Source organism: Crocodylus siamensis, chromosome 2 (genome assembly GCF_052110815.1).
Source record: "Crocodylus siamensis isolate JL-2025a chromosome 2, ASM5211081v1, whole genome shotgun sequence".
Taxonomy (NCBI): domain Eukaryota; kingdom Metazoa; phylum Chordata; order Crocodylia; family Crocodylidae; genus Crocodylus; species Crocodylus siamensis.
Window position 1 is genome coordinate 204653129 of NC_143396.1, and position 22328 is coordinate 204675456.

The window sequence follows — 22328 nt, forward strand, 5'->3', positions numbered from 1 at the left end:
AAAACATTAGTGATTCAGTGTTCTAAATTGGAAAGAAAATAAAACTGAAAGTGATCTGTAGAGAAAAGAAAAAGTAAAAAAGGGGCCAAATTCTCCTTTTGCCATCTTTACCCATACTAAGCAGACATGAAAATGTTTCTTTATTTCCTGTGTAAAGAATAGGTTCAGGTGGTGATTCTACGAGGTGCTTTTTTCTAAGAAGTATCCACACGGGTCTTTGATTTATTGGACAATTCTCTGGGGATTCATATGTATACAGCCACTGTTTATAAAACTTAACTGAACAGATATGTGTGCTGAATTATCAAGGAGCTTTTTTTATCCTAAGCACTTCTCTCACAAACAAACAAAAAGCAAATGGATTTTTTAAAAATAATCTTTCCATCTGGTCTTTCAGACCTTCAAATGTGTTCTGGTTCAAATAAGTTTGATTTTAAAGCAAGGTAGTTAAATTGGTCCAAAATGTTGTACAGAGACCCTGATTTTACACCATATTTAACTTGAATTCTTACTGAATTGTAATCAAATGATAAAACCATGTTTAAATCAAATTATGAATGTCCACACCAGATTCTGCACAAAACTTATTTTTAAATGAATTCTAAAGTTAAACTGTTACAACTTTTACAATTGACATAACCTCAATTGCTCAACTCTCAGTTTCCCATCTCTAATTCTATTATTTCACCAGTTAACAGAACAATAAAGAACATTTGAGGGCACTGATTAATGATTTGAAGTAGTGCAAAAATATTCTGATTGTGCTCAGCCAACCAGAAGATGAAGCTGGAACATGAATTAAGAACTGTATGTTCTCTAGGAAAATAAATTACTTCTGCAGATACCATGCCTTTAACTATAGTATTACTAAATTTGATATGTGAGCTAGGTGATGGTGCAAGTTAACTAACACTCTCTTGGAAAAAAAATGGCTTAACACTAACAGTTTAGGCAGCATGGAAACCTAACATGGAAAAATCATCTTTGAAATGTTCACATGTATTTGAAAAACTTACTACAATGAATGGATTCACCACAATCCAAATCTGAGTAAGTACATTTGCAGTGTGTATAGTTCCTTGCAATTATTTTTATCGGTATATTGGAACTCAAATGTATTACTACATCTCTTTATACTGCATGTTTATGGCTAATAAAAAAACAAGAGAGATTTCCATATAATGCCACAGAATTAAATTCACAAAGTTGACTTAGCTGACATCATTCCCCAAAGAGTTACTGTAAACTCTGGAAATATTAACTTTTCCCTTTAATGATAAGAAAAATGTAGTCTCCTATTAGGAGGGGAAAAAAAACCCTGATAGCTGAACCAGTCATTTTGAAGTGTAAGACATTTTAGACATACTTTAGGAATCTCAGGACTTATTCACTTAGCAAATAATGACTCAGACTTTCCTGAAAATGCACTACTAACTAGGAGCCTGTTTGAATACTAGAGAAGGACTAGCCACTGTAAGATACTTTTACAGTGAAAGTAACTGCTCATTTAACTTCAAAACACTCAGATTGGCTGTGGCCCTTATTCCAAGTGGTACTTAAATTGCAGTAACCAGAATTATAACTTAGAGTAGCCCCTGCTGAAAGGTACTCCACTTGCATGCACATCAGGCAAGTCTATAAGTCACTTAACTACATAATACAATGCCACTCCCATTTACATCATAAAAAATATTGATTATCTGAATATTATGTAATTGTATAAACCGCTCTAAGTGCACAGGAGCTCTCCATCTCAATGTCTACTTTGTAATGTAACTGTAGTCCATTTAGCTTCAAAATTAGTTCAACTAACTAACATCTGTCAATTTTAAAATGTATAATGCATCCTTGAACCCACTATTTCAAGGCTAACATTACAGGTATGAGGTACTCTCTGAAACATAGGAAAGAAGTCTTATTGGGTAAGCAAAAGCTTAGGGAAGGCTGTCTCTGTATTTAATGAGTATTGGTTACCTGGAGTTTGGGTAGGGGCATATTCTGGGTAAGTGCATGATCTTTCCTAAATCCAAGCACCATAGACTTAAACAGAATGTACCACAGTGAATTTTCAATTCAATACCATTTGCTGTTATATTCCAACACACGGAAGGCCAAACTGTCAAACAATTATCTGTACACTTTACAATAAGATAAGATATCTTTTAAACGGCATGCTTTGTCCCAAATTGTGGGGAAAGTTTTGTGGTCTCTGTAACCAGAGCAGTCAAACTACAAGTCATAGTGGTCCCTTCTAACTTTATGTTCTACAAACCTGTAACTGGCATCAAAACCTTCTGAACTGGGTAAAGGAAGTATTTGAGATCCTACATAGCTGATCAATTGGTTCCTCTTTGGTTGGTTCCTCCTTTTCAGACGACATTAATCTCACATACAACATTTCACTGCTTCTGATGACAGACTAATCAAAGGTGTGTTTGACAAGGCACTTCCAAGACTAGCTGGTTCAGAGAGGCATGAGCTGTTACAGGCAACAATCTACTTTATGTGGGTTTCTTGCATCTGTTCCTAGCATGTGAGGAGCCAACAATAAAGTACATTGTTGCCCATAACAGTTCATGCCTCTCTGTCCCAGATAGTCCCTAAGGCTGAAAACGGACGCTGATTTTGTCCTGGGAAAAGTTGTGTCTGTGTTTGTCCCGCAACAGAAAAGTCTCAGGATTGGCATGTACACACATCACCCTCAGGTTTAGTGAGCAGCTGCCACTGATTCAATGATGCAATCCTGACACAGCTGTTCAGATGTACTTTGCAACATCCCAGAACAAACTGTTTGTGTGAAACTTCTTAGGATTTGTCCCAGACAACAGACGTGGCTATCTGAATGGCTGCACTTTGTCCCAGGATAAAATGGTTTCTCTCAAATATGATGTCTGCCCAAGGACCAACCCTGCTCTACCTTCTGTCTGGCCCATCAGTTAACAAACAGACTCTGTACTGCCAACGGTATAGGAATACGTTCTTGTTTATTTAACATAATTCTTACACTATTGGTCATGTACTAAAGACACTTGTGTTAATTTCAAAGACATTCCAAACTGGAAGGCCTGTAGATAATGTGAAGTGGGAGGCCCAAAACCTTATCAAGACTGTTAACATTCATGGATTGTAAGGCTGGAAGGGACCTCACAAGATCATCATGTTGATGCATGTTACAGAAAAAAAAAAAAAAGAAGAAGAAAAATGCTTAGCTTAAAAAATAAACCTCTAGTGGTTTATTTATGTTACCAAACAGGAAGGTGAGGATGAGTCAAAGCTCTGTGCTGGGACTATCATTGTCACAATCAGATTAACTAAAGAAACTCCTCAAAATGCCTCAAGCTGTAGATCCGTTCTTCCCCCCCCCACCAAGGCAGAAACTTCCCTGAGAGCAGGAACAAATAATGACCCTCCTGGCATGACGAGCTGTATACGACACAGGTGAGAGGCCGTGCACGTGGGCTAGCAGGGCTAACAGGTGGCAGTTCCTTTAGGGTGGGGCATTAAACTCATCTGGTCCAATGGTCCAGATGAGTAGCACAGGACTGGTCCATGTGCCCAGTTGGGCCCGCACACCTCTTTCCTCCCACGCCCGATCCAGCAGCTCCGGCTAGCCTGGCTGGACCACACAGCGGCGGTGCCCATCCCAGCTGCTCTGGGACACACCCTGCACCCAGTGCCCGCTGTTGAGACACAAGCCTGCTCCAGCCCATCCAGGAGGCCGAACTGCCCGCCGACTGTTCAGAGATGTGCCAATAGGCCCGGCTATCTTCCAAGCGGCCGCTTTCAGCCCACATGGCGCAGGGCAATTCTGCGACATAGGCAGTGGGTCACGCCAGCAGGCTTGTAAGCTGCTATGCCACCACCTGGCACCCAAACCTCTCTGAAAGAGCAGAGAAAGCCTCCAGGCCCGCACCCAGCGTGCGGGGGCACCCTCAATCCCAAACCCTCCCGGAGCCCCGGGGGCAGGGCAGGGCAGGGCAGGCCCGGGGGGATCTTGCCCGGCCGTTAACGACGACAGCAGCGGGATGCCCGGCGGGCGGGCGGGCGGGGCGGGACAGGGCGCGCCCGCAGCCTCCCCACAGCATAGCCCCGGGCACCTACCGTCCGTGGCCGAGGCCATCTCTATGAGGGTCTCCTCCTCCTTCCTCCCCAGGCGGCTCATGGCTGCGGCCCTCTCGCCGCTCCGGGCCCCGGCGGCGCTGACTGCACGCCCCGCCCGGCTCTGCTCCAGCCTCTGCCTCCGCGCCGGCTCGGGTTGCGGCGTCAGCCGGGGCGGTGCCCAGGCCTTTCCCTACGGCTCTGGGCCCGCCTCCGGCCCCCGAGAGCATCCCGCCCGGCCCCCGCTGCACCAGCCCGGGTCCTGAGCGGCCCCGAGGCTGGAGCTGCCTCTCGCCACCGCCGCGGGCGGCCGCGGCTGCCGGGGTGCAGGCTTCAGTGCCGCCCCCGCCCCGGGCTGTCAGGAAGGCCACGAAAGACAAGCAGGGACAGATGCCCCAGGGCCTGGTGACATCTCCCCCCCCCCCGTCCCAGTAGCCAGCGGGGCTGTAAGGCCCTTAGAGCCAGCAAGAGAGGAGACTCCCACCTCTATAAACTGGGCTTAAAGCCACTGCACCTCGAGGGGTCCTGAACCACACCAAAAGAGCAGTTTTCCTGCGGGGGGCCGGAGGGGGGTCAGGAAAACTACCTTCTTGGACACAGATACACGGTATTTCCCCTGCTAAGTTAAGAAGCCACTATGTTTGATCTCAGCCTTCAAGAGGCCGAGAAGCAATTATTATTATTATTATTATCATCATCTCTGACGAAGGGAGGCCCGGTACAGTATTGTCAAGCAGCGTTCCCACAAAGCTGCGCTATGTGCGCAGGCGTGCCTGGCAGCGCGCCATGCAGCTTAGAGGGAACGCTGTTGCCAAGTCTCATGTGCTTTGGTGTTTTTCTTAAAGTCTGCTCTTCAGGAATGTGAGAAACATAGCTGTTTCTTTTACAGGAAGTCCTCAGACTTACAGCACAAGGGATCCCTGCAAACAGCCTCTTACATTGAAACGTTGTAACTCGGAACTGATTTTCCCATAGCAAACAATGTTATAAATGGGGAACTGGTTCCAGAACCAAGGCCTAATACCTTATTTTCACCAAAAATAACCCAGAATTTTGCACTCAATCAATTATAGATGAATAATATAGCTACATTAATGTATTTATATCATAAATAGTAATTATATTGATTTGGAAGGACTTTTTTGAGGTGACTTTGCTGGACTTTTTGAAGGCTTCTTGGTGCTCAGGAATCTTGGCTGCAGGTTTTTCTGAAGTCCAGTCTGCTTTCTTAATGAAAGTATCCAAGGAAGTTTGGACAGATGTTCTCCAGGGAAGTCAGATCAAGCATCCTAAAATTGAAACTGATGTCAGAAAGTTGAAACAGTGTCAATTTATAAATGTAAGTGCAAAACATTGTAACTCAAAACCTTGTTAGTCAAGGACTGCCGGTATATATACTTACATAAAAAAGACAGAGCTAAGTTTTTCACAGTCCTGAAGTGTAGACTTTAAGAACAAAGCCAAAAATCATGAGAGCTGGCAATGCTGCCAATACTAAAAGTTTGCCCAGGGCTGCCAGGAGTCTAGGTATGGTGCTGCACCTTACACTGTGACCGCACAAAGGTTAATGGGGGTAGCAGTAGCAGTGTAAGATTGATGGGGGGAGTAGTGCCATGTTCAGGCCAGAGGACTGAAGGACTGAACAGTTCAGGCCAAAGGTCACGTTCAGGCCAGAGGCCTGGAGGACTGAACACTAAGATTCTTCTCTCTGCCATTCTGGGCTTCCTCTCAGCCCCCTGCAGACTTCCCCTGGTCATCCCCCACCACCTACTTGTGGCTGCCCCTACTGTCTGTCCCAGGAGAGCAGGCTAGGAAGGGTTAACCTGCCTGCCCAGTCCCCTCTGGTATTCATAACTTACACAGAAGGTTTATTTGTTACAATGTGTTTTATTGCCAACAATTGCCAACATGCTGAAATGCTAAGATACATTGTTAACAAGCTCAAAACCTAGGGTTGATAAAAGTTAGAAGGCTTTGAGAGCATCAGCCTTCCTTAATTCTGTTTTGGTTCAGCAATGGAAAGTGGAAAAAATTCCTTACCTTTGTCTCTAAACTTCTTTCATTAGTATTGTCACGCTCCAGCTGGACTCTGCCAGCTTTGCCCAGCAACAGATGCCACCAAGCACACTCCTCACAATCTGGAAAGCCCCTATTTGGCTTGCTGCATGGCCCCTGGCCATGTGCTGGGGAAACTCCGTCCCTTGTGGAAAAACCCGCGAACATCTTAGCGCGAAAAATGGGACCAATCAGGCGCTTGAAATTGGGCTTGTCATCTGGCCTATAAAAACTAGGGTGGAGTTTCCGCCCAGGGTCGTCATCTGAAAAAAAAAAAACAGCTAGAGAGAGAAGCCAGAGCTTCCACCTCTCAGTGGGTAGGCCTGGGCAGCTTCCCATGACTTCTCCTGCCTCCGGAACCATCAGGCAATCATTTGTGCACTCGATCGTATTCGTTCTCATTCTCGATCTCAGATCCATTGTTTTGTTTTTCGTTTGTCCCTTATTCGAACCAGGATGGACCCAAATGTAACCACCTGCACAGCCACATCCACACCAGTGGTGCGTAAGTAAGAAATCAAATAAAAATGTTCTGAAACCATTATGAGTCTACCTCTCCCTCTCACAAACTAACATCAGGGGATAGAACCCACCGGGGCAACAGTCACAACCTGGCTCGCACCCCGTACATGGCGATGAGGATGGGATCCTCAGTGGAGGGAGATGAAATCCAAGCGGGCTTGAATGCCCACTGCCCATGGGGTCGTGGCCACCAATCTGTGATGACCCTAGACGATCTTTGGGCCCACATAATCTTCCACCAGGCAGGTGGCTCGCGGGACAGGGAAGTGTCGGGGTACCTCTCCTGGACAACCGGAGGGAAGGAATGGGCATTTTCACTCACCCCCGCTGGGTTCAGCTGTGTGATGGGGAGCCCCATGGTCACATTCCAACCGAGGTGAGAAGAGAGTGCCCTGTCAGCGAGTGAAAGAACTGCAGTCAACATCGCTGTCGAATCTGAGGATCGTCCACCATCTGTCTGCCTTGGAAGCACAACTTGTGAAGCCCTGAGAGGCCATGGTGGCACACCCCAAGCTCGCCGGCCACCACCTGACCGATCCCCTAGTGAACAGGCTATGTTTGGCCTCTTCTTGAATTGTAGCGGCTTGACAAAGGAACAACTGTGCAGACTAGGGGACAAAGGTCAAGAAGCTTTAGCTGCCACCCTAGGCTTCGGCTATTAAGAGCGACTTGCCCAGATCCACTCAAGGCGACGGTGTGTCATGCCAGACAGTACTTGAACACATACTACATCCAAGCCGACACAAAGACCTACCTGGCCCACCACAATTGGCTGGCCAGATGATCAAGATCCACCTGATTACTGTTTAATGTTTGAATTTTTATGTTAATATTTTTTGCTTGTTTTTATAGGTGTTTGTCAAGCATTACTTTGTGTTTGTTTTGTGCTTTGTTTAAATTGGTTGTTGTATGTACCCAGTTACGTGTTGGAGTCGAGGGCTTGATGGCAAGGGGGCATGTCACACTCCAGCTGGACTCTGCCAGCTTTGCCCAGCAACATATGCCACCAAGCACTCTCCTTACAATCTGAAAAGCCCCTGTTTGGCTTGCTGCATGGCCCCTGGCCATGTACTGGGGAAACCCTGTCCCCGGTGGAAAAACCCGCGAACATCTTAGCGCGAAAAATGTGACCAGTTGGGGGTTTGAAATTAGGCTTGTCATCTGGCCTATAAAAACTAGGGTGGAATTTCCGCCCAGGGTCATCATCTGAAAAAAAACAGCTAGAGAGAGAAGCCAGAGCTTCCACCGCTCGGTGGGTAGGCCTGGCCAACTTTGCACGGCTTCTCCTGCCTCCGGAACCATCAGGCAATCATTTGTGCACTCGATCGTATCTGTTCTCGTTCTCATTCTCGATCTTGGATCCATTGTTTTGTTTTTCGTTTGTCCCTTATTCGAACTGGGACGGACCCAAGTGTAACTGCCTGTGCAGCCACATCCACACCAGTGGTGCATAAGTAAGAAATCAATAAAAATATTCTGGAACTCTTATGAGTCTACCTCTCCCTCTCACGAACTAACATCAGGGGATAGAACCCACCAGGGCAACAGTCACAACCTGGCTCGCGCCCCGCACAAGTATGTTTTAATGTTTTGACAAACTGCTTGAAGCCATCATCAATCCATACACGGGTATTTGCATCATTACAGAAACCACAGAGTTGGCCTAGATTATACTTGAGGTCCTTCCAAGCCTATGATTCTTTGGTTCTGTAAGAAATTTTTGTCATAACCTTTCATTTCTACCTGTGAACATGATCTGAACAACATCAAAAAAGAAAAAAGTTAATATTGAGCTGAGAGCTGTTGACTGTGTTATAATGTGAAAATCATTGTGTGTTTGACAACTGTACCAAACCTCTTTAGAGTTCATCCTGATAGATTTTACATTTACTGTATATATAACAGCACATAAGAAACATCATCAGGTGTACTAGGCAGTAAATATTGTTAATCGGCTACATAATTAATTACACCAACAATAATCCACTGGCCCCCAGTTCATCTTTTCATTCAGTCAAAAGTTGTTAATTTGTTCTTACAGTCCTTCAAGATTGTCCTTTGTTGATTTCAGGCATAGCATAGCCTACTAGGTGCTTTTGAAAACCCTACTACATGTCAATCTGCATCTTTAGGCACCAAATAATTCTGAAAATCAGTCTTAAAAGCTTACGTTGCTTTTTGAAACTCACTTTGGAAAATCCACCTGTCTCTCTCTTTTCAGCCATTGGCCTTCTACTGTGTTTGTATTCCTTTTCAAAAGCAACTACTGCCTTGTGGAACCATGTTAATTTACTTTTTCTGCTTCAATGAGTTCATCGCTCTCAAACTCTCATTTGAAAATATAATGTTTTCAACTTGCTCATACCTCTTATTTTTCTCTCCCTTTGCCCTTACTTGTTTATTCTCTTGATTACAGGTCATATTGTTCTAGTTGTTGTAGGCTCAATATTATTTAATTATATTTACAGCTTCCAGGGAAGAATGCTGTACAAAATATAAGGTAGCAGAATGAAAGAAAAACTATTGAGTATAGTACTTAAATTGTAAGCTCTTTTGGAGTCAGAGCCTTCTTATTATTACATGTGTGGATACTTCTTGACACAATGGGTCCCCGATACGTGTTTGGGCCCCTAGGCATTAACACAATGATGAGAAGAAGGATGATAATAATAATTATGGTAGGAATGCTCTTAATTGTAAGAAAGCATTTATACACAAGTGCAACTTTAAGCATATAAATTGATTGCTTTGATTTCAGTGGCATAAATAAGCCCAGTTTCAGAGGTATTAACCTGACCTTATCACAGTATAATGTTAAAACAGCTAACCAAGATTGAGGTTTTCAGGTACACAAAACTTAGCCTGATTAGCACACAATCACCATTAAAATCTTTTAAATCTTTTATTGAAGATACAGGAAAGAGAAGAAAAAATGTTAAAGCATTTGAAATGTAAAGTTTAAAGATAGCTTTCATTTTAACAACATTCCTCATTTTCTTTCTTTATAGCAGTAGAGAGTTTTTAAAATTATAACCCTGTTTGACAGTTTTGTATATGATATTGAGGATGGTATAGCTCTCTGCTGAGTGCAAAAGAGAAAAAGTTAAGTGATATGGGTTGGAGAGGTGGTTGTTATTGGAGTTCCCCTAAAAACAAAACAAGGAGCGTAACTGATAGAGCTTGTATGCAGAGCAAACTACTCCTATGGGAGCTAATTCCACCAGAATGTATGTAGAACTGCAATTTCAAGCTGAATTTTGGTAGTGAAAAAGGAGATATTGGCATCACATTGGCACCTCCCCCATGCAGCAGTTGCTTCTCCTGGGAAGTGAGGCTGTAGTACAGGGATGCTCAATCTTTTAGAGCAGTGAGTTTGATAAGTGGCTTGGGTCTCATCCAGGGGCCAGAGCAGACCCCATGCACTTTTGCAGGCTGGACAGCAGGGCTGCATGGGTGAGCCAGAAGAGCATTAGCAGGTGTCAAAGCCACTGAAAGGAAAATGCAGAGGGCAGGGGGGAGGTGGCCCCCATCTCCATTCCAGCAACCCCACTTAGGAAAACAGGCATGCTAAACAGAAGACAAAAGGCCAACAAAGAGAGAAAATAAAGGTTCTGGTCTTGATGCTCTACTTCACAACCTCACTTAGAATATGACGGCACAGCACAATATCTCTTTAGATCTGAGACTCTAAACCAGCCTCAGAGTATTTAAAAACATTGCAAGTAGCTGCCTTTCTAGTCACCAGCTCACAAAAGTATTGCAAAACATGCACTCTTGGCTGGTTAACCCAGACTCTTTTGAACCAATAGCTGACAGAAAGAAACAAGAGAGAGGAAAGAAAATGAGAAGGAAAAACAAGATTTGAGAGTGGGAGTGAAAGGAATCCAGGTGTCACATTCCAATTGCTGGTTGAGGTTTAGCAAAAGCCAGTAGAAACAGAGTATGATACCTGGGTCCCTCTCTTCAGATTGATCTAGTCAGGACCAATATATCCCAAGGATTCCAGGTGGTAGTGGTGGCAGTATTGACTCATTACTAATACTCCACCAGTTTTTCCAGAGCCAATACCAATTAGGGTGCCAAAATGGAGTGATGGGCAGAATAAATCCATTGTATATTATTAATAATTCTTATTATTTCTAACTTTTCAAAAATTAGGCCTAATTTCTGACCCACAACACTTCTTTTGTTTCCTAGATATGTTTCAACATGAATCTTGGTTATATGCCTTCTCGACTGGATTAATTCAGTTTCTGTATCTTTAACATTTGCTGACTTTTATAAACTATTTTATTTAATAGATTGAATTGTTTTGTTTGTTTGCTTTTGTTTGTTTGTTTTTGTTTTGACACTTTAGATCATAGACCCATTGGTAGGACTACTCATGCCTAAACTACTTTCTCTAGAAGTTAAGTTGTTTTCTGCATAGGGACTGATGGCCAGTGTTACTTACAGACTTAGGCCTCTACTGAAAATGCAGAAGGCCATAAATTGCTTGATGATAGTCTATTTTTAGTCAAGCCAAGACCAAAAAAAAGTGGGGTGGTGTCCAATGTCTGTGGTGTTTGGGTTTGTTTTAATCTCATGATAAAAAGTAACTAGAGCAAAGAGTACAGAAATTTCATACGAGAGGAGGCATTCAAAGAGCTTGTTGCTGTCTACAATTCACTGGGTCAGAAAGTTTTCTTTAAAATATACATTTTCTTTAGTCTTTCATTTAATCATACTTTCATATCTTGGAGAAATGTTTCTCTGTACATAGGACCACAAAAAAATACCAAGGATCCACAAAAGCAAGAAACAACAATAATTCCCATGGCTACGGCATCCTGGCTCCTAATTACATGAAAACCCTTCCAGCTCCACCCAACATGTGCAGCAAGAAGGCTAAATAGTTAGTCCACAGATGTATAACTACTGTATCTAGAACTCCCAAAAGTACTTTCATATCTCTGTAATTGAACTGGTTTGTGGTTTGTTGATGTGCCAAGTTATATAAATTACATAGTGGACCATGCTGGAGGTAGTGCAGCAATGAACTATCCTAGCGGGTGCTCTAAGAATTCATTATATCTCTGCAATGGCATTCAAACCCATAGGAAAAGACAGCATGCTATACTGTCCCACTGCATGATATCTCTTGCCCCTTTTTAAAGAAGTTCACTGTCACTATACCTTACCTTACAGTGTCAGTGTTCTTCAATAGTTACAATTTGCATCTCCATGAAAGAATATGGAGTCCCTGCATATTCCTTACAAGGAGTACTTATGCCAAATATACTGTAGTTGATTATGCTTTAAATTGGTAAATATTTTAGCTGTTGTGCTGGCATAATATAGGTATTTATGTTTTTAAAAATTTACAGAATGAAAATAAATGGATCAGCTCAAATACTCTACACAGTGATGGTTGAAACCGGGGTCTTTAGCAATAAAGTACGAACTTAAACCTTTAAACTACAGGTTTATAAGCCATACTGTATTCAAAAATTTACTAGCCTGATAAAGAAACATAATTTGCATCAACTATTTGTTTATTTTTCAATATATCTTGCTTGACACCAACACACCTGGCTCCCAATACAGCTGCAACTTGGCCCTCTCCTTGTTTCTGATGGCTGGCTGCATTTTTCACAGTGAAGAGTTAACACTGAAATGCTTTCCAAACTCATTCCATGAAACTCTTTCCATACTTTTTCCATGAAGGGCTTGGCTTCAACTTGGAGAACAGGGAGAAGTCTAAGGGAGCCTAAACGAGCTCAAGCTCTAAGAGAGCCTGAACAGGTTGGGTCCTTTGTACTCTGAGATGTGGGATGGTACATTGGCCCTGAGAAGTCCTCTTCAACTGAGTTTTCCACAGTTTTTATAAGTGTAACAGTTTATTGTCTTAGCAGTCCCTGGTGATGACCTTGAAAAACAGAGAGAAAGAATATCATCCTTCACTGTCTCCAGACCATGACTTTACTGACATAATTTGAGATGTAAGTGGCAAGGGAAATAAAGAGCAATAAAAAGGGATTCTAAGGTAAGTCAAATTTAAAAAAAAGAAACTAAAGAAATCATAGATCACTTCTAGAATGTGGAAAGCAACCTAGTTATGGAAGATGCAGAGATGGCTAAAGTTTGTTATGCTTTTTTATTTCAGTCTTCACAAATAGGGACAGCTACCAGATGACAAGCACTATTCTCAGCAAAAATGGGAAAGAAGAGAAACAGCTCAGAATAGTAGAAGAATGGGTTAGCGATTACTTACAGAAGCTAGATGCTTTCAAGTCAGATGGGATGCATCCTAGGGTACTGAAGGAATTGGACGAGGTAATTTCAGAGCCATTGGATATCCTTTTTGAGAACTTAAAGAGGTTGAACGAAGACCTGGATGATGGGGGAATATATAGTGTGCATCTTTAAGAGAGGGAAGAAAGAGGATCCAAGGAACTACAAGGCAATGAGTCTGACCTTGATGACTTGAAAAATCATGGAGCAGGTCCTCAAGGAATCTATTGTGAAGGACCTAGAAGCAAAGTGATCAGGAACAACCCAGCATGGATTCACCAAGAGCGAGTCATGTTTGACTACCTTGATTTCCTTCTATAAGGCAACAGGATCTGTGGATGGGGGGAGAGAAATAGATGTGATATACCTTGACCTTAGCAAAGCTTTTGACATCATCTCACACAACTCTCATAGATTCATAGATGCTAGGGTCGGAAGGGACCTCAATAGATCATCGAGTCCGACCCCCTGCATAAGCAGGAAAGAGTGCTGGGCCTACATTACCCCAGCTAGATACACATCCAACCTTCTCTTGAATACCCCCAGGGTAGGGGAGAGCACCACCTCCCTTGGGAGCCCGTTCCAGACCTTGGCCACTCGAACTGTGAAGAAGTTCCTCCTAATATCCAATCTAAATCTGCTCTCCTCTAGCTTGTGGCCATTATTTCTTGTAACCCCCGGGGGCGTCTTGGTGAATAAATACTCACCAATTCCCTTCTGTGCCCCCCTGACGAACTTATAGGCAGCCACCAGGTCGCCTCTCAACCTTCTCTTGCGGAGGCTGAAAAGGTCCAGTTTCTCTAATCTCTCCTCGTAGGGCCTGGCCTGCAGGCCCTTAACCATACGAGTGGCCCTTCTCTGGACCCTCTCCAGATTATCCGCAACCTTCTTGAAGTGCGGCGCCCAGAATTGCACGCAGTACTCCAGCTGCGGTCTGACCAGCGCCCGATAGAGGGGAAGTATCACCTCCTTGGACCTATTTGTCATGCATCTGCTGATGCACGATAAAGTGCCATTGGCTTTTCTGATGGTTTCGTCACACTGCCGACTCATGTTCATCTTGGAGTCCACTAGGACTCCAAGATCCCTTTCCACTTCCGTGCCACCCAGCAGGTCATTTCCTAGGCTGTAGGTGTGCTGGACATTTTTCCTCCCTAGATGCAGCACTTTGCATTTCTCCTTGTTGAACTGCATTCTGTTGTTTTCTGCCCACTTGTCTAACCTGTCCAGGTCTGCTTGCAGCTGCTCCCTGCCCTCCGGCGTGTCCACTTCGCCCCATAGCTTAGTGTCATCTGCAAACTTGGACAGAGTACATTTCACCCCCTCGTCCAAGTCGCTGATGAAGACATTAAAGAGTATCGGTCCAAGCACCAAGCCCTGCGGGACCCCACTGCCCAAACTCTTCCAGGTCGAAACCAACCCATCCACCACAACTCTCTGGGTGCGACCCTCCAGCCAATTCTCCACCCACCGGACTGTGCAGTCATCCAAGTCACAGCCCCTTAACTTGTTCACCAGTATGGGGTGGGATACCGTATCAAAGGCCTTCCTGAAGTCCAAGTATACGACATCCACCCCTCCTCCTGCGTCGAGGCGTTTTGTGACCTGGTCATAAAAAGAGACTAGATTGGTCAGGCACGATCTACCTGCCACGAACCTGTGCTGGTTTCCCCTCAGCATAATTTGTCCTGCCGGGCTCTCACAAATGTGAGCCTTGATGATTTTCTCAAAGATTTTGCCAAGGATGGAGGTGAGACTGACTGGCCTATAGTTACCCGGGTCCTCCTTCCTCCCCTTCTTGAAAATGGGAACCACATTGGCCCTTTTCCAGTCCTCCGGGACTTGACCCGTGCGCCACGAGCGTTCAAATATTCCCGCCAGTGGCTCTGCAATGATGTCAGCCAGTGCCTTCAGTACCCTCGGATGGAGCTCATCCGGGCCTGCCGACTTAAAGGCATCCAGTTCCTCCAAGTGACCCTGCACCACCTCAGGGTCCACGCATGGAAGTCTGGTGCCTTGCTGCTGCCTCCCTACACTCCCAGTGAGAGACTTGTCATGCCTCTCGCTTAGGAACACTGAGGCGAAGAACTCGTTGAGGAGTTCAGCCTTGTCCCCTCTGTCCGTCACCAATTGTTTCTGCCCATTTAGCAGGGGTCCTATTCCTCCCTGGGCCTTCCTTTTACTCCCTATATATCTAAAAAACAATTTCTTATTGTCTTTTACTTGGGTTGCCATCCTCAGCTCCATGGTAGCTTTGGCCTGTCTAACTGCCTCCCTACAAGCACGAGCAGAAGAGGTATATTCCTCTTTGGTGATCTCTCCCTGTTTCCACTTTTTATGTGCTCCCCTTTTGGCCCTTAGTCTGCCCTGGATTTCTCTGGTCAGCCAGGGAAGCCTCCTGGCCCCTTTCCCTCTTTTACCTCGCACGGGGATCGTCTCGCTTTGTGCGAGAAGGATAGCTTCCTTAAGGCACAGCCACCCTTCTTGGGCTCCCATCATTTCAAAACTACTACTCTGCAGTGCATCCTTCACTAATCGCCTGAGTTCGCTGAAATCAGCTTTCCTAAAGTCCAGCACGTTCACCCTACTGGTTACCTTACCCACTCGACGCCTTATGTTGAATTGTACTTTTAGGTGATCACTGTCCCCCAGATGGCTACCGATCTGTAGGTCCCCTACTATGTCATCCCCCGTTGCCAATACCAGATCCAGTAAGGCATTCCCCCTAGTGGGACCATGTACCTCCTGCGTCAGGTGGAGGTCCTGTACACAGGTTGGAAACCTGCGTGAGCGGTGGGACTTTGCTGTCTGTGTCTCCCAGCAGATGTCCGGGTAGTTTAGGTCCCCCATGACCACCGCCTCTTTAGCTTTTATGGTCTCTGAGAGTTGCCTCAGGAGCCCCAAATCTATTTCTTCCCCTTGATGTGGGGGTCTGTAGCAGACCCCTACCACCAAATCCTTTTCTCCTTGCCCCCCATGTAGCCTAACCCACAGTCCTTCTACTTCCTCATCCTTTGATTCTGTCTTGATGAGGGTTGATGTATATTGCTCCTTAACATAGAGCGCAACCCCTCCCCCACTTTTCCCCACTCTGTCCTTTCTGTACAATCTATAGCCCTCAATATGTACCGCCCAGTCGTGGGATGGATCCCACCAGGTTTCCGTCAGCCCCACTAAGTCGTAGTCGTTTAGTGCAACCAGGAGCGCTAGTTCATCCTGCTTGTTCCCCATGCTCCTAGCATTAGTATATAGGCACTTGAGCCCTGTGACTGGTGCTTTTGCTACCCCCTCGCTCCAAGTCCTAAAGGGCTTTTTGTCTCTAACCTTCCCGTTCCTTACCTGTGCCGTATTGCTGTCCACCCCCTGTCTTTCACGTTCCCAAAGCTCTCTTTCTTCAGGCTGGGCTGTCCTTGTGGGTGCCACCTGGTTTGGTGGTCCACAGCCTCCCCCACCCTCATCTTCCCCTCCCCCCGACGAGCCTAGTTTAAAGCCCACCGGAGGAGATCCGCCAACCTGGAAGAAAACACACGCTTACCTTTGGGGGACAGGTGAAGCCCATCCCAGCTGAGCATGTCCCTCGTTGTAATGTGTGGGTCATTGTCCAGGAAGCCGAAGCCTGCCTCGAGACACCAATTCCGAACAAGTTAAGGAATGCTGACTAGATGAAAGTACTGGAAGGTGGAAGGTGGATCATTGAGGTCAATAAATAGTCACTAATGGCTCAATGTCTAGTTGGAAGGAGGTATCAAGTGGAATTCCCCAGTGTTTGGTTCTAGGTCTGGTATTCTGTCCTGTGTCCAGACATCTTCATTAATGGTAGGATTGAGTGCACACTTAGCAAATATGTAGATGCCACCATCTTGGTTGGGGTTGCAGACACTTTTCAAGGTAGGGCTAGGATCCAGAATAACCTGAATAGACTAGAAAAATGACATGCTATCCTTCCCTGGAACCTATACGGAAAATCCTCATACCCATGCTAGAAGAAGTACTCGTCACCAGAAGAAAACTTCCTATGGCCCAAATGGATCCATAGAATCATAGAATCGTAGAAGAAGGGTCGGCAGGGACCTTGTGGATCTTCAAGTCCCACCCCCCTGCCTGGGCAGGAGAAAAAACTGGGCTCAAATGATTTCAGCCAGGTAGGCATCAAGCCTTCTCTTAAAGACCCCCAGGGTAGGAGCCAGCACCATTTCCCTTGGAAGTTGGTTCCAGATACTAGCCGCCCTGACTGTGAAGTAGTTCTTACGGATATCTAATTTAAACATACTCTCCAACAACTTATGGCCTTTATTCCTTGTTATGCCAGGGGGAAACAAGGTCTCTCCCAAACCCTTCTGGTCCCCCCTAGTGAGTTTATAGACAGTCACCAGGTCCCCCCTCAGCCTTCTTTTGTGAAGGCTGAACAGGTTCAGGTCCCACAGTCTCTCATTGTAGGGTCTGCCTTGTCCCCAGATCATGCGGGTACAGACTGTACTGAGGCAAGAAATGTAAAACCTGACAACACATCTCCACCATCCCCACAATAACTACACCCCACAGCAGAACCATCACCATCCTGGATCTTTTACCTTTGATATGGGGAGAAGTGGGCATGCCAGAAGGGAGGAATAGGCTGCAATCAGACCTGGATAGGTTACAGGGGTGGGCAGATGAGAACAGGATGGGTTTCAACACTGACAAGTTCAAGGTGATGCACCTGGGGAGGAAGAACCAGCAGCATACCTATAGTCTGGGGAACTCCCTTCTCATCAGTGCAGAGGCAGAAAAGGAGGGATGCAGAGGTACTTCAGGAGGGATGTGGACAACATGGAGAGGGTCCAGAGGAGGGCCACTCACATGATCAGGGGGCAGCAGGGCAGGCCCTATGAGGAGAGGCTACAGGACCTGAACCTGTTCAGCCTCCACAGGAGAAGGCTGAGGGAGGATCTAGTGGCCTGTTACAAACTGGTCAGAGGGGACCAGCATGCATCGGGGGAGTCCCTGTTCCCCCAGGCGCTACCATGTTACCAGATTTGCCCACTATTTTGGGGTGTGCTCATTTCTTAGGGCTAGGGTCTTGGTAATTCTATCGATGTGCTGCTTGTGTTACTTGTGTTTCTGTATGGAGCTGTATCTCTCCCTTCTGCAAGCCCTCACCCCCAGTGGAGCTATCTTGCAGGATGCAGTTCAGTGGGGCTGGGTTCCTCCAGTCCCCAAATCAGTCATACACACACACACACACACACACACACACACACACACACACACACACAGATTAACGTGACATGCCTGACCTGGCCGGGTCGATCAGCATGGACAGGCTGACACCCTCATATGCCAAGAATCAGTTCATCAGAGCAACAATAACCACAGTCAGACACAAGCACACAATTAAACAGAATACCTCTGAATCTGGCTGGGTGTCCAGATGACACCCTCATGGGCCAGCATTCAGTTCGTTAGGGCATGTCTGAGCCAAACTGGGTCAATCAGCCTGTACAAGCTGATCCCCTTATGTGTTTCGAACTCAGCACGTCCCAGTCTTTTAGTCTCTTGATGAGCAGACCCCACAGTATTTCTGGGCTACACAGGGATCTTTAGCTTAGGTAAGAGGGGCGTTGCTACAGAGCAAGTGGGGAAAGAGAAGTAAAGAAAGCAAAATATACCCAGTTACCACCAGTTTGACTATAAAAGTTATTTATTGCTAAGTAGATGAAATATATATATATTGACACTAGTAGTGATAGACATGCAAAGGAAAAACAAACACAAACAGTCACAGTATACCCTGGTTTCACTAAGTATTTGGGGAAACTTAGCTCAAGCTTAACTAATACAGTTCAAGTTCAGAAATCTATGCTTAGAGAGAGAGAGAAGAGAAAAGAGAGAGAGAGCTGGGATCTCACCAGTCCAAGGCACTCGGGTTGCAGAGCTGACAGGTCATTCTCAGCACGATCCTTGAAGGAAGATGATCTTCCTCCTGCAGCCTCTCCAGAAGAAAGCGAGTGGTGTCAACACACACTGCCGCTTCTTTTACAGATTTTTATACCCTCAGTTCAGTTTCTTTCAAGCATTCTCAATATTGTAAATCAAATTGTCTTTTCTATTGACAAGGGGTTATCTGGGTGGAACATCTCAGGAACTTGATTGATACTCAGGAAACATCTACTTGGAGCCAGCTTGATAGCAGATATACTTGATGGGATCTCTCTTGGTGTCTTCAGAAACAATAGATTGCAGGATCAGGGTTTTTGGATTTTTACTTGCTGTGAACAAGCCTCAGCTTAGCATGACTTTTCCAGATCTTACTTTAGTCTTTTAACAGACTTAAGGCACTAATTGGAGTGTTCATAACTTGTTGTGGAGAGGACTTCCACCAGTCGTCTCGGGAAAAGTATGACAACACTTGTGGTCAGGGCTCCAATGGGCTGGATGAACTCTGTACCATTGTTCAAATGTTGCCCATACCCACTCTGACTCAGTCTATTGCTTCAGCATTCCCTAACCCAGCAACCGAGTTGTAGCCAATTAAGTTTACATAGGCCTCCCATATTGGGACCAGGGAATGTATGGCCCGAGATGCCTAATAAACTTACTTTTGCTTAGAGGTGTGTGTGGGGGGGGGAGGGGGAAGGAAAAGTCCTTTGTAAATCCAGATAAGAACTGGTCTGATAAGTGCTGAGCCGGGTGTGAGGGTTGATGAGCATTTGGAGCACAGCTTCCCCATCATGCAGTGCTCCCCTGCTTTGCTGATCCCAGAATTCACTGCAGTCTCTGCTTCAGGTTTTCTGTTCTCCATCTTTCATGTAAATGAATGGTCATCTGTTCCCATCTCAGATGCAAATGAGACCTAGGGCACTTGTTGCACTTTTGTCACCCTTATCTGGAGGGTTTTAGATGTGTCTCTCACTGCATCTTAATCAGTTTCTGTTTAGGTGGGGGGGGGGGGCGATTCTTTGTGAGTCAGACAGTCTGCATCCTGTCTTAGGGTTCCCCAAAAACATGGAGCTGACAGGTAGAATGCATGCAGAATGCCTGGCATGAAAGTGATCACCTGGCAAGGGAAGCACCATGACCATGTAGGCGGGCTCCCCAGGGCAGGTGATTGTCTCTGATATGTCCTCCATCGGAGGTCTATATTGAGCAGATTCTTTTTGGTGTTGGGTGGTGGAACCGGAGCTTGCTCCATCCACTCCATGCATTGACCTGGTATTGCAGTGTTTCCAGGACCGGTGCAAAAAAAACAGGAAAAAAAAACCAAAACATGACAGGTAACAACCAGGAATGACAAGAAATAATTGTCACAAGGTGGCAGAGGGTAGATTTATGCTAGATATCAGGAGGGTGGCTAGGGTCTGGAACCAGCTTCCAAGAGAAGTGGTGCTGGCTCCTACCCTGGGGGTCTTTAAAAGGAGGCTGGATGAACACCTTGCCGGGGTCATTTGACCCCAGTACTCTTTCCTTCCATGGCAGGGGGTTGGACTTCATGATCTGCTCAGGTCCCTTCAGACCCTACTAACCATGAAACTATGAAACCTGCACCTCCAGAAATGTAATCCACTCATCCAGTGCACTGAATGCCCTGATGGAAATTACGTAGGAAAAAAACCCCAAAAACTATGTACCAGAATGAATGCACTCTGAAAATCTATCAAAGACAAAAATACCAAGTTACCTGTGGGTGCAAATTTCTCACTGTATCTCCAATCTCTCAGTTCTAATCCTCAAAGGGAATTCACAAAACACTTTTCATATATAGGGCTATGAACTTCACTTCATAAATCTACTGGTTACAAAATATCATGGACTAAATACAGACACTGGATTTATGGCACAGTAAAGCCTTCCTGCCATCCAATAACCACAAGTAACCTCTCTACATTTTACCAGCTACATTTTATCACTGGTCAATATTCCCTTATTTTGTTTTTTCCCCTCCACCTACCTGTCTCACACCCATTAATTCCTATCCCCTCTGATCTTCCCTGCCATGCATTTGTATTTTCACATACCTGCATTTTGCATATTGACTTAAGCTTCCATTTGATCCTAGAGAGTAGACAAACACTAGCAGACTCTCCCTATGCCTGAAGAAGGGTGCTTATGCCCAAAAGCTTGTAAAGAACAATTTTTCCAACTACTCACTTTGTCTAATAAAAGATATCACATTTACCAAAATAACCTTGTCTTTGTTTAATTGGCATTTGTTCACTGTTCACAACATAACGAGCATGGCCGTGTGGTATGTGGAGCAGTATCATGCAGCACCGAGAACTGAACATGTGGTAAGGGAGCGGCACCGAGCAGTGCAAGGGGAGTGGAGTGATGCACGTGGCAGGATCACCACTGCTGCAGCCCCAGGAAGCCCCCAGGATCACAGGTAAGGCTGCTGGGGCCATCTCAGTGCTGGCCCCAGCCACCTCTACCCTACCCAGAGTAACTTGCAGCTCGCTAGAGTGCACGTGGCACCAGTATTCCCTGGGGACAACTAGTGGCAGTGTAAGGTGCACTGCTGCTAGTTGTTGCTGAGGAACCAAATGTCTATGCACATCTGGACATGATCTGTGGGTCTGAAGAATGCTCCATATCCAATCTAGATCTCGTCCAAAAAGTCCCCATGGAGACCAGTATCGAAAGAAACATATATGTTAAGGTGCTGTATCTGTCAGCCATTAGAAAGGAGTTTCTGCTTGACATTTTTATTTCAAGACACAGCATAGCATACATGGATTTAAACAAAATGTTGTTCTACCTTTGTGGCAAGATTGCAAAAGCAGATAAAACCAATCTCAGTTCGGGGACAAAAACAGGTCTCATGAATAGTAAAGAATATCAACCAGAGCTACAAATTCCTGATATGGAATTTCCCTATAGGGAATTTGTGGAATCATCACTCAGTTGAAGTAATGACACTTTCATGACACAATTTTCTGTATTTCTGTTTTACAAATATATCGCTGGAGAAACTAGAATCTAGCTACATTTCTTGCTATAAAGGCATTATGAGAGACTTGTTCAGCTTAACCTAAGTACTTTTTAAATAGATGCTTACATAGTCTGTCTACCTAAGCATAACTAATAAACTTTTCCACAATATTCCAGAGTTTAAAAACATGGTAGTGTATACATGGGTGTAGGTTGTAGCTGTGTTGGTCTAAAGATATAGGCAGACAAGGTTCTTTGGGTGAATCTGATATCTTTTATTAGACCAACTTAAATAGTTGAAGAACAATTTTTAAGCAGGCTTTCAGGTTCAAAAACCCTTCGTCAGTTTAAGGAAGTGTCAGCAGTTGGTGTGTGCTCTTCCTGGATGGAATGAAAAGTAAAAAAGCCAGAGGCTGGGCTGGTATGCATACAAGACAGATAGTCAGTGAAAATGTAGATTGAGGAGTCAATGG

General features: G+C 45.1%; 1 protein-coding gene and 1 pseudogene across 10 annotated transcripts in view; one reads left to right on the forward strand and one right to left on the reverse strand.

Annotated features, from left to right (window-relative positions):
• Nucleotides 1-4418, reverse strand: part of ANO5 (anoctamin 5) — a 99766-nt gene extending 95348 nt beyond the window's left edge. For 7 of the 10 annotated variants that reach the window (XM_090032856.1, XM_090032854.1, XM_090032852.1 and 4 more), the window contains exon 1: nucleotides 4102-4418. In XM_090032856.1, the coding sequence (XP_089888982.1) occupies nucleotides 4102-4162 (61 nt within the window). In that variant the 5' untranslated portion in view covers nucleotides 4163-4418. The remainder of the gene's footprint in view (nucleotides 1-4101) is intronic. The other 3 variants (XM_090032858.1, XM_090032855.1, XM_090032850.1) reach the window with 1 other exon arrangement.
• Nucleotides 4419-20014: 15596 nt separating this feature from the next.
• LOC149871614 (U2 spliceosomal RNA) lies at nucleotides 20015-20173 on the forward strand (annotated as a pseudogene).
• Nucleotides 20174-22328: the final 2155 nt, after the last annotated feature.